This window comes from Cyprinus carpio, chromosome A8 (assembly GCF_018340385.1).
Source record: "Cyprinus carpio isolate SPL01 chromosome A8, ASM1834038v1, whole genome shotgun sequence".
NCBI classification, from domain to species: domain Eukaryota; kingdom Metazoa; phylum Chordata; class Actinopteri; order Cypriniformes; family Cyprinidae; genus Cyprinus; species Cyprinus carpio.
Window position 1 is genome coordinate 4942320 of NC_056579.1, and position 11288 is coordinate 4953607.

General features: G+C 34.8%; 2 protein-coding genes across 2 annotated transcripts; one reads left to right on the forward strand and one right to left on the reverse strand.

Annotated features, from left to right (window-relative positions):
• Positions 1–905: 905 nt before the first annotated feature.
• On the reverse strand, positions 906–5362 carry LOC109070604 (ER membrane protein complex subunit 3-like). The gene is made up of 8 exons (XM_042761738.1): positions 5002–5362; positions 4269–4326; positions 4085–4178; positions 3887–3991; positions 2575–2656; positions 2415–2494; positions 2011–2093; positions 906–1423 (listed from the first exon to the last, which is right to left on the reverse strand). Exons 1-8 carry the CDS (start codon positions 5154–5156, stop codon positions 1319–1321), a joined length of 762 nt encoding a protein of 253 aa, XP_042617672.1. The 5' UTR covers positions 5157–5362; the 3' UTR covers positions 906–1318.
• An 815-nt stretch (positions 5363–6177) lies between these two features.
• Positions 6178–10378, forward strand: LOC109107076 (protein UXT-like). The gene is made up of 6 exons (XM_042761739.1): positions 6178–6506; positions 9333–9414; positions 9617–9684; positions 9773–9880; positions 10036–10099; positions 10174–10378. Exons 1-6 carry the CDS (start codon positions 6424–6426, stop codon positions 10234–10236), a joined length of 468 nt encoding a protein of 155 aa, XP_042617673.1. The 5' UTR covers positions 6178–6423; the 3' UTR covers positions 10237–10378.
• Positions 10379–11288: the final 910 nt, after the last annotated feature.

Here is an 11288-nt window from a genome sequence, read left to right on the forward strand (position 1 = left end):
GATATGTGATAAGAACTGCTGGGAACTTTCTTGTAGTCTGCTTTACAAATGGACAGTTTAATAAAAATAAAATAAAATAACATTTCCTAAAATGATTTAGCTAATTTCTCATCTGCAGTCTTCCACTTTGTACAAGGTTTAATGAATGCAATGATCCATTAAAAAAGAGCTTGTTTTACTATTTTACAGTAATTAATGGCTTCATTCTGGCATTTATTTCTAAAATAATTCACTAGTGCTGGAATCAACAGCCTCAGAAAGCCACATACAGCATAATTTCTTTAATGCAGCATGTTTCTAATATTAAATTCAGATATTTATTAGCGCTAACATGTGACCTGCGATCATGGTTATATTATTTCAGTGAAATCCATCAGACGGTCAGCTATGAATATTTGAAATGTTAAAGCAATTCAGTTGGTTTGAGAAATAGTTTATTTCTGTCAATGCTACACAATTTTTTGCAATATTCATAAGCCCATTTCACAGTATAAAACACCAAATTTCATATTTGTGATTTTGCATTGTGGGGGCATTTTTGTATAGAAATGAAATATTATAAAGAAGTTATCAAATAAAAGCTTTTGAGTTTTGAATATTGAGTATGTAGTATTTTCAGTCTGAAACGTGGAGGCGTGTAAGTGTTAAACATTTGAGTCACCTCTGTGTGATTCACAAACTTTAGACAAACCTCCTTCCAGCTTCTAGCTCATTTCTTCTCATCTGAAGCACAAACTGGTTTCCTCCTCACCATAGGGTTTCATATAATCTTTATTAAATTATTAAATATCTCTTGCACAGTGACCAAAGTAATATCAGTTTTCCATTCAGTTTGCTGTTATACTATCTCTCTGACTGAAATAATGGCTTGTCAATAAAGAAATGAAACCACAATAGAGAAAAACTGCCTGATATAGACCATTTAATCAAACGTGGCAGCCAAACGGACATTTTAACAACACTTTAGAAAGAACAAACCCAAAAATATTTTCAAGGCATCACTTCACACATAAACTATTAAGACATGAGAATTTCGGTATATTAATACCTCTGGCAAAAATGAATATAATTTAGATCTATGCTTACAACTAATTAAATGTTCATGTGCAACACTCACAGTTCACAAAAACATGTCAGACATATTATAGATGCTTTGCAGGACATTCACATTCATTCAGAATCAAGATCACTGCAGTCAACGAGTATCAACATTTGAATCATAAAGAAATCACATCTGCTTATGAACTGAACCATCTTAACGGGACTGGTTCATATTAAAAATTGATTTGAAATCAGGGTTGTTTTTTTACTATAGTTCTTAGATAAAGAGTCCTCTGAAGTTCAGATCCTGACACATGAGTTCCTCCTCTACGTTTTCCAGGGCCCATTTGTGCTCCACAATCTCCAGGGCTTCCCACTCGCTCTGAAACAATGGTAATACATACATTTAGAGCATTGAAGAGCTTTACACATCTGAGAAGAGTGTGAACATTCTGCTAAATGTCTCCTTTTGCGTTCCACAGAATGGCATACGTGTTTACAACAGCATGAGGGCGTGTAAATGATGAGCACATTCTCTTTCTCCTGAAGTATATAATCATTTGTGTATGAGGATTTAATCGACTTATTGCACCCAACACAATCTGCGTTCCCCAAGAAATGGAACGTTTCAATAGCTCTGTAATTATGTGAGCTTCAAAACGGCAATGTTTAAGGTTTCGCAATTATCCTAAGATGATGAGGTTATGAAATTAAAGCAACCACGTTTCCACATCGGGGGTGCTGTTGCATGCATCAATCCGTCCACTGGGGCTGTAAGCGCTGTACTTCCAAAAAAAATTAACTTTAAATTTGTGTTAAACACAAATAACTGCTGGCGTGTTTTGTTTTTACTGAAGTTGCGTGCATGTTTGTCCCAGAATAATTTCATATTGCTAAGAAAGAAACCACATTAAGAGAATGATAATCACTTATAAACGGTTTAATTTGTGCAAGTTATGTTCTACTCACCTTAAAAGCTTTATTAGGATCAGGAGGCATCGCCATCGCTGCTCCTGTCATTTGATCCTGCATAATTCTCGACTGATCAGCAGCTGAAAATAAACACCTTAGTTTAAATAGCTGAGCAAGTCATCTCAATTTCGCAGAAAATATTACGATATTTTAATATCATGTTTAATACAATTCAGAAGGTAATTACATATATATATATATATATATATATATATATATATATATATATATATATATATATATATATATAGATATATATATATATATTCACTGTATGATATTACATATTGTGTTATATTAAAATAAATATCCTGTATTGTAATATAATATAATAATTTAATATAACACAATAAGGTTGAGGTCATAAAACGGTCTAAATCTCAGAAACAAAAACAACCAACCATTGTCTTGTCCAAGGATGAGTGTGTACATGCTTCTGAGCCCAAACACGTTAAGAAAATACCATGATGCTGAACTGACCCTATAAGAGCGACAAATTCAGATTTTATTCAGTTTTCAGCTTCTGGTAATAAATAAAATACATCAATGTCAATACTGTACCAGGAAGCGTCCAGAGAGATCAGCTCAATTCCTCTCTGTAACATGGGCTTGAATCTCAGAGTCAGAGGAAATGGAACTTTAGCTGAAGGGGAAACAAACAGCACACACAAAAAAAATACTTTTATAACAATTCAATTAAACCGTTACAAGCTTACTTTTTTCAAATAACATTCACTTGAGATTTAATCAGATAAATAGCAGCCATAACAACTTTTAGACATTTTATAGTCATCCTTGTCTGCTTTCTGGGAAATATTCATTATGTTTTTGTTTTGTAACATTGAGAAAAAGCAAACTGTAGCTGCTTTAAGAGAGAACAGAAGCTTCCGCCAACTGCTTGCATCAGCAGTGGACTGAACAAAGGCATATGCAGTAATCCTACTATGGTTGGAGCCCACTTACCAACGTCTGCCTTCAGAAAATGAGTTATGAATGTACTGGCCAAACGTTACATCACCCAATTAAAACTCATAAACCGGCTGTTAAGGTTTAGAATGTCTCCCTTCACAATCTCAGATGCTTCCTACATCCCTGAATTCAATTTAGAGATAAGACTACATTCACACATGCTCACTAGATCCTTTTTATAGTTTAGCATTTTAAAGGAGTTGCTCACCATCAAAAAATGGAAATTTGCTTAATATTAACTCACCCTCAGGCCAAACGAGATGTAGATGGGTTTGTTTCTTCATCAGAATTGATTTGGAGAAATTTAGCATTGCATCACTTGCTTACCTCTACAGTGAATGGGTGCTGTCAGAATGAGAGTCCAAACAGCTGATACATAAAAACATCACAATAATCCACAAGACTCCAGTCCATCGATTAATGCCTCGTGAAGCAAAAAGCCACGTGTTTATAAGAAACAAATTTTAAGACGTTTTTAAATTTAAACTGTTGCTTCCAGCTAAAATACAAGTCCATAATATCACTTTCCACAGTGAGCTTGGATTTTCTTCACTGAAGGAAGCGTTATTATAAATGATGGACTACAAGCAATGGTTTAAAGATAAAACGCCTAAATGATGGACTTGTTTCTTACAAACACAATGCTTTTCACTTCACAAGACAATAATGTGCATTATTGTGATGTTTTTATCAGCTGTTTGGACTCTCATTCTGACGGTACCCATTCACTTCAGAGGATCCATTGGTGAGCAAGTGATGTAATGCTACATTTCTCCAAATCCGTTCCGATGAAGAAACAAACTCATCTACATCTTGGATGGCCTGATGGTGAGTACATTTTCAGTGAATTTTCATATTTGGGTGAATTATTCCTTTAATTCTGACAATTAACAAACGCTCTTACTTGTGACAAAACCAGAAAAGGCCCAGTTGATCCATCCTCCAATCAGAATCATTGGCAGCACATTGGTCAGATTCCCCTTCATCATGTCCGTCAACGTGCTCGGGTCTGGGACAGGTTTTCAGGCAGACTTATTGCAGATGTATAATACAGCATAGCAGATCATTTCATCTATGCTTAGAATTTTAAAGTAGCTCTTACCAGTCATGGGGTTTTTGGGGATCACCTTTCTTTTGACCTTCTTGAAGAATCCAGTATCAGGGTTGTTGAAATAGTGTTTTCGCATGGCAAATGACTGAAATGAGACACAAACATGTAAATGGAGTTTTCTAAGTTTATTCCACACAAATATCCTGGGAACTGTATTTCATAAAGTAATTAATACCTGTTTGGGAAGATATTTTCCATTTTCTCTCAGGATGCGGCTGCGCAGCAACACCTGGCTGTGTTTTAAAATTAATTAAAACGGATAAATGTATATGCATTCAGAAAATACATTTAAAATAATTATCTATAAACTGCAACAGTTCCAATTAGATTCCGAAACATTATTCCTTAAAATGTTTCCTGAAGTAATTAAACTCTTAAGAAGAACTTGCCTAAGATTGAAAACTTTTGCAGGAAATAAGACAGAGTTCCATACTGTATATTGTAATCGGGACATATTTAAAAGATCTGATTATCAGGTTTGGGCAAAATTTAGGAAGTGTCTCCTTTTCGATTCAGAGGATTTTGCTAAATTATTTATACGTTTACTCCCTACTGTGTAAAATACATATTTGCATATAGTATTTCTAAACAATAATGTTCAATACTGCCAATATTATTCACTCAGCAATCAAAACTTATTTTAATTTTGCCAAGATAACTTTAGAAAGATAAATACTGACAACTTTTTAAAATCAATTATACATTTTTAGTAAAAAAAAAAAAAATGTGTTGAATAAAATTAAACAATATGGATGGAATTTAATCAATCAATATTCTGCCAAGACAACTATGTAAAGATAAATACTGATATTTTTTTAAGTTAATTATTATTGTATTAAAATGAAGTATTGAATATAATGGAATTTTATCGACTTTGACTAAACACCTGTATGAATGAGTCATCTCACCTGTCAGACACCTGCTGCAGATCAACTTTCTTGTCGTTATGAATCAGCTGAGTGACGTAATGCCGCAAAATTCCGACAAAGAATGTGATGAAGACTATGGGCAAAACAACCCACAGGCGAATACTGGAGTCTAGCAGCAGCTCTGGACCTGCCATTCCTACACCAAGACTATCCCTTACAAATATCTATACTCAAAACACCGACACTATTAAAGTTTAATATAATGCTCAAATTACGACGAAGTGAAAAGTCAAACTATGGTAAAACTACTGCACTTTTATACTACAGTAATGGCACATTGCTGCGTGAACATGCGCCATATGCGCAGCTGCTTTCTGACCTTTGAACTAGTAGAGAGGTCCGATTCGTGAACGAGTCGTTCTATTGAGTCGGATCTTTTAATGAAACCGTAACTCAAAAACTCAGGTCTGCTAATTTTCAAACAGCCTTTAAAGGTTATTTAAAATCTGTAAAGGTTTTTTTTTTTTTTTTTTTTTTGTGAAAAGCCCAAAGAACTGTGTCTCTGCTGAATTTAACACGTTTGTGGTGGACATTATCTTTTTTTAATTTATTTATTTTTTCTTTTAATTATTTCAATTTGTACGTACACAGTTTATAAATGTGATAAAAATGCCGAGAACTTGCTGTTGAATTTTGTCATGTTGTAAGTTCACTAAAAAAAGAGTCGTTGTTGAACCGAGTCTCTTTTGAACGTGTCAGTTTTAATAACACATATACGAAATAGAGATAGTTTTAATAATAATAATGAGTAATGTGTGAATATATATATATATATATATATATATATATATATATATATATATATATATATATATATATATAGCTTTGATCAAACATTTCAAGCATGTAATATACCACTCGAGAATGTCAGGGATCAAGTCATAAAGTAAAAAACGCTTTTTAACACGTTCCTTGAGATGAACTGTTTCAAAGAACCGATTCACAGGAATGAGTCGCACGTCCCCTCATTACTTGAAATATGAACTATGACATATTTACATATTCACTTATGTTTTATTATTTTCTATCACTAACCGATAGGTAAAAGCATGGCTAATATATATATATATATTAAAAAAAAAATAGAAAACGAAAGAAAGAAAGAAAGAAAGAAAGAAAGAAAAAGTTAGCTAACGCCATTTCCGGTTTCGAAGACGTTTCCGTGTGTATCTTGTAAACAAGTAGGGAGCCACGTGACAGGCTGGAGGTAGACTAAGCTCCACAGAGTCGAGCATTTTTTATATTAAAACAAATTCGTTCGTCAACTGCAAGTTTTTTAGTGCTGCACCAGCCCAGCGAAGGGGCTGTCGATCTCTGATGCACGTTAATATTAGAAACATTGACTACGATTAAAATAAATAACGCTGTATCAGTCGATCTGCAACCATATTATTTCATATCATGACTCCTGGGGTCCCCGGTATCAATGAAAAAGTCTTGCAGTATGAGACATTTATCAATGAAGTATTGAAACGAGACTTACAGTAAGTATCATCGCTTGATTTTTAGCTTTGGTGAAACAGCTGCAATAGCAATGCTTTTACCATGTTTACATGTTGTACCATGGTAATCCCGTGATTTCTTTAAATATGTACTATCGTAATACCATGGTATTATTTGAAGTACCATTGAGTTCCACGTAAATAGCCATTTTACATGATAACGTATATGTTAATCTCTCTCTCTCTCTCTCTATTATATCTATATATATATATATATATATATATATATATATATATATATATATATACAACACACACACACACACACACACACACACACACACAGTGGGGAAAATATTTATTTGATACCCTGCTGATTTAGTAAATTTGCCCACTTACAAAGAAATGAAGGGTCTGTAACTTTTATGGTAGGTTTATTTTAATGGATAGAGACAGAACACCAACCAAAAAATCCAAAAAAAAAAAAAAAAAAAACACATTATATAAAGTTTAGAGATTGATTTGCATTCCAGTGAGTGAAACACATATTTGACCCATTTTAAAATTTCTGGCATGGACAGTCAGTTTTAATTTTTTAATAGTTTGGAATTTAATTGAATCCATGATGCCATCTTAATAAGATGTTCAGGACCTCCAACAGAAAAATGGGCCCACAACATTAAAGATACAGCAGTATATTTCATAGTACACATGGGGTATTTTTTTTATCCCTGTGTGCACCAAACCCAGTGTTTGCTGCTTAAAGCTCCTTTTTGTTTCATCTGACCATAGAAGCCAGTGCTATTTGAAGTTCCAGTCGTGTCTGATAACTGAATATGCTGGAGTTTGTGTTTGGATGAGTGAGGAGAATTTTTCTTGAACCCCTCCCTAACAACATATGGTGATGTAGGGGCTGTTTGATCTTTTTTTTTTTTTTTGGCTTTCTGACACCAAGACTCAACCAATCTCTGCAATTCTCCAGCTGTGATACTTGGAGAGTCTTTGGCCACTCAAGCTCTCCTCCTCACCGTGCGTTAGGATGATAGACACACGTCATCTTCCAGACAGATTTGTAACATCTTTAGTTGACTGGAACCTTTTAATTATTGCCCAGATGGTGGAAATGGGGATTTTTAATGCTTTAGCTATTTTCTTACAGCCACTTTCTAAATTTGTGAAGTTCAACGATCTTTTGCTGCACATCAGAAATATATTCTTTGATTTTACTCCTTGTGATCAATAATTAAGGGAATTTGGCCTTTGTGTTTCTCATATTTACAGTCATGTGAAACAGGAAGCCAAGGCAGGACAATTTCATGTTCCTGTTCACCCTGTTGTGATAAAAAAAAAATGCAAATATTGGTGGTATTATTCTTAGGTGATTTTTTTATTATGAGTTTTTATGGGTGTAAATATTTGTGGCCATAGTGTACTAGAGAAAAATATTTATTTCCTAATGTGATTTTCCCCCACTTTCCCTTTTTTTTTAACTTTAATTAAAGGTTAGACTTTTTTTTAAATTTTTGAATGAAAGATCAAATGGATAAACAATGCAGACTTATTTTCACAGCCTTCTTTCATCATATTTACCGAGGGTATGAATAATTTTGAGCACAACTGTATGTGCCCATGTGGAACACAGATTAGTCCTGTCACTTTAAGAAGTTACTCCTAATGTCAGCTCGTTAGGTGTATAACAGTCACCTGTCCACACAATCTGCATCTTCCATTCCAACATCTCCCACCACCATGGGCAAGACCAAAGAGCTGTCAAAGGATGTCAGAGACAAGATTGTAGATCTGCACAAGGCCTACAAGACCATCATTTTCGGAAATGGAAGAAATACAAAACAACCATCAGTCGGCCTCGGTCTGGAGCTCCGTGCCAGATCTTGCCTCGTGGGGTAAGGATGATCATGAGAAAGGTGAAGGATCAGCCCCGAACTACACAGGAGGAGCTTGTTAATGATCATAAGGCAGTTGGGACCACAGTCACCAAGCAAACCATTGGTAGTACACTACGCCGCAATGAACTGAAATCCTGCAGTGCCAGCAAGGTCCCCCTACTCAAGAAGGCACATGTTCAGGCCAGTTTAAAGTTTGCCAAAGAACATCTAAATGATTCAGAGAAGGCTTGGAAGAAAGTGCTGTGGTCAGATGAGACCAAAATTGAGCTCTCTGGCATTAACTCGACTCGCCGTGTTTGGAGGGAGAGAAATGCTGACTATGACCCCAAGAACACCATCCCTACAGTCAAGCACGGAGGTGGAAACATTATGCTTTGGAGCTGTTTTTCTGCTAAGAGTACAGGGCGACTTCACCACATTGAGGAACAAATGGACGGGGCCATGTACTGTAAAATCTTGGATGAGAACCTCCTTCCTTCAGCCAGAACACTGACGATGGGTCATGGATGGGTCTTCAAGGATTACGGTGACCCAAAACATACCGCCAAGGCAACAAAGGAGTGGCTCAAGAAGAAGCACAGTAAGGTCATGGAGGGGCCTAGCCAGTCTCCAGACCTCAATCCTGTAGAAAATCTGTGGAGAGAGCTGAAACTTAGAGTTGTTGAATGACAGCCAAGAAACCTTAAAGATTTAGAGAGGATCTTAACAGAGGAGTGGATCAAAATCCCTCCTGAGATGTGAGCAAACCTGGTGACCAACTACAAGAAACGTCTTACCTTTGTGCTTGCCAACAAGGGTTTCTGCACCAAGTACTAAGTCATGTTTTGCTTGGGGATCAAATATTTATTTCACTCACTGAAATGCAAATCAATTTCTAACATTTATATAATGTTTTTATATAATATGGATAAAAATATATGTAAAAATTATTTGCTACTATTTTAACTCTGTTCTCTGACAGGAAAGTATTGGAGCACAGAGATGCTGTGTATGAGAAAATAGCACAATACCTTCAGCTGAAGAATACAATTAAAAGCATTCAGGTATTTTATCTACTACACCATATTTTGTGCTTTTTCCAATCTCCTTATGTGTTTCTAAGGTTTTTTTTCTTTGCTACAGTATGTAACCTTCCCTGTCTCTATTTTCATTTGTTACTCCCTGTCTCTATCATTTTCTTGCTCTCGTTCTGTAATGAGTGATGTGTATAATTTGTTGCTTTTGCTATATTTTATTCATCCGTAGGAAACTGGCAGCAAGGAACTCAAAACAGATGTTGACCTTGGCTGCAATTTCTATGTGCAAGCTCACGTGTAAGTATTGCAAGTCGGTGTACTGTGCGTCAATGCCTCTGTCTAACATTTTAAAAGTCAAACTCATGAAGGATTCATTCCTTTTTAGACCTGATGCATCAAAAATATATGTGGCAGTTGGATTTGGATTCTTTGTCGAATTCACACATGCAGAGGCTTTGAAGTTCATAGAAAAGAAGACGAATCAGCTAACGGAGTAAGAGATCATTTGGTTTTATCTTTTGGTTTTTGACTGTTTTGAAATGTGCATGTTTGCCATTTTTAATGGTTACCTTGAGACGTTCAGATGTTTCATTAAATCATTATTTATCATTGTTTGAATTTCATTATTAATCATTATTTGAATTTCAGGTATACTGAGGTCCTTACCAAAGATGCAGCAAAGATAAAGGCCAACATCCGCATGGTTCTGGAGGTACAAATCATTACGGTTTACTTGCCTTTTTTTTTTTTTTCTTCAATTTATTAAAAAAAAATCTGTTTTCGTAGGGACTGAGGGAATTACAAGGTCTGAAAGATCTTCCAGAGGACAGAAGGAGAGAGATGTTTTAGTACAGTACACCAATCACAGCACAGTGTATTAAATTTGCACATATGACTAATGTTTGTTTTAAACAATGTGAATTTTATGCTAGGTTATACTGTTATTTTGAAAAGTTTGCTGAATAAATTGTAACATTTTCAGTACCAACCATCAGTGGCATTGTGATCATTTTAAATAACTATATCACTGTACACACAATACATGAACACATCGCCTTTTTAAACCTTCATATAACATTAGACAGTCTATATGAAAATTAATATGTAAGAGGCTTCTTGTTTAGACATGTCAAGCTAATTATTAATGAGATTGTATTCATCCTTTCTACGAGTATGGTGTTCGATAAAATGCTTTCAAACTGTATGTGTGCTTTCTTCGGGATTCAAGATCGCACCTTCAATGAATTACGTGGCAGTTAATCAATCATTAATTGTACTTCTATTTTAGCTGTTCTGATTGATGAAGACAGTGGTTAATTTTAAGTTTCTGCAGCATCTGTGTGACCGCTACTCTGTCACACTAGTAACAGTTGCCATGGAAACTGAATGTTGAATTGTGGCAGCACTGTAAGACTTGCTTCCTGAAATAGATTATTTTTCTTTGTACAAAGAGTCACTGCCGCATTTGGGCACAATGACACACTATACAATCATTATAATGTGACATTGTCAGCACTGGCTATGGAATTACAGATTTTACGTTTTAAAATTATATATAATTCAGAATTTAGATGGAATTTTCCAATGCATCAAAAAAGGGATCGTTTATGCTTCCTGTATTATTCTATTACATATGCACTATGCATGCATGACATTATTTTGATTATACATTATGTCAGGGGGTTTTAATCTTTTAGATGTCACAGACCCACAAATATGATCATCTTTGTGCAAGGGACCCCAATTCTAAAATTTAAATGCAGCTATATGTTTTTCTGTAGGAAGACCCAATTTGTACTGTAATTGTTTTATATATATATATATATATATATATATATATATATATATATATATATATATATTGCATTATTAAATTTTTACAAAAAAAACTCACTAAAAAG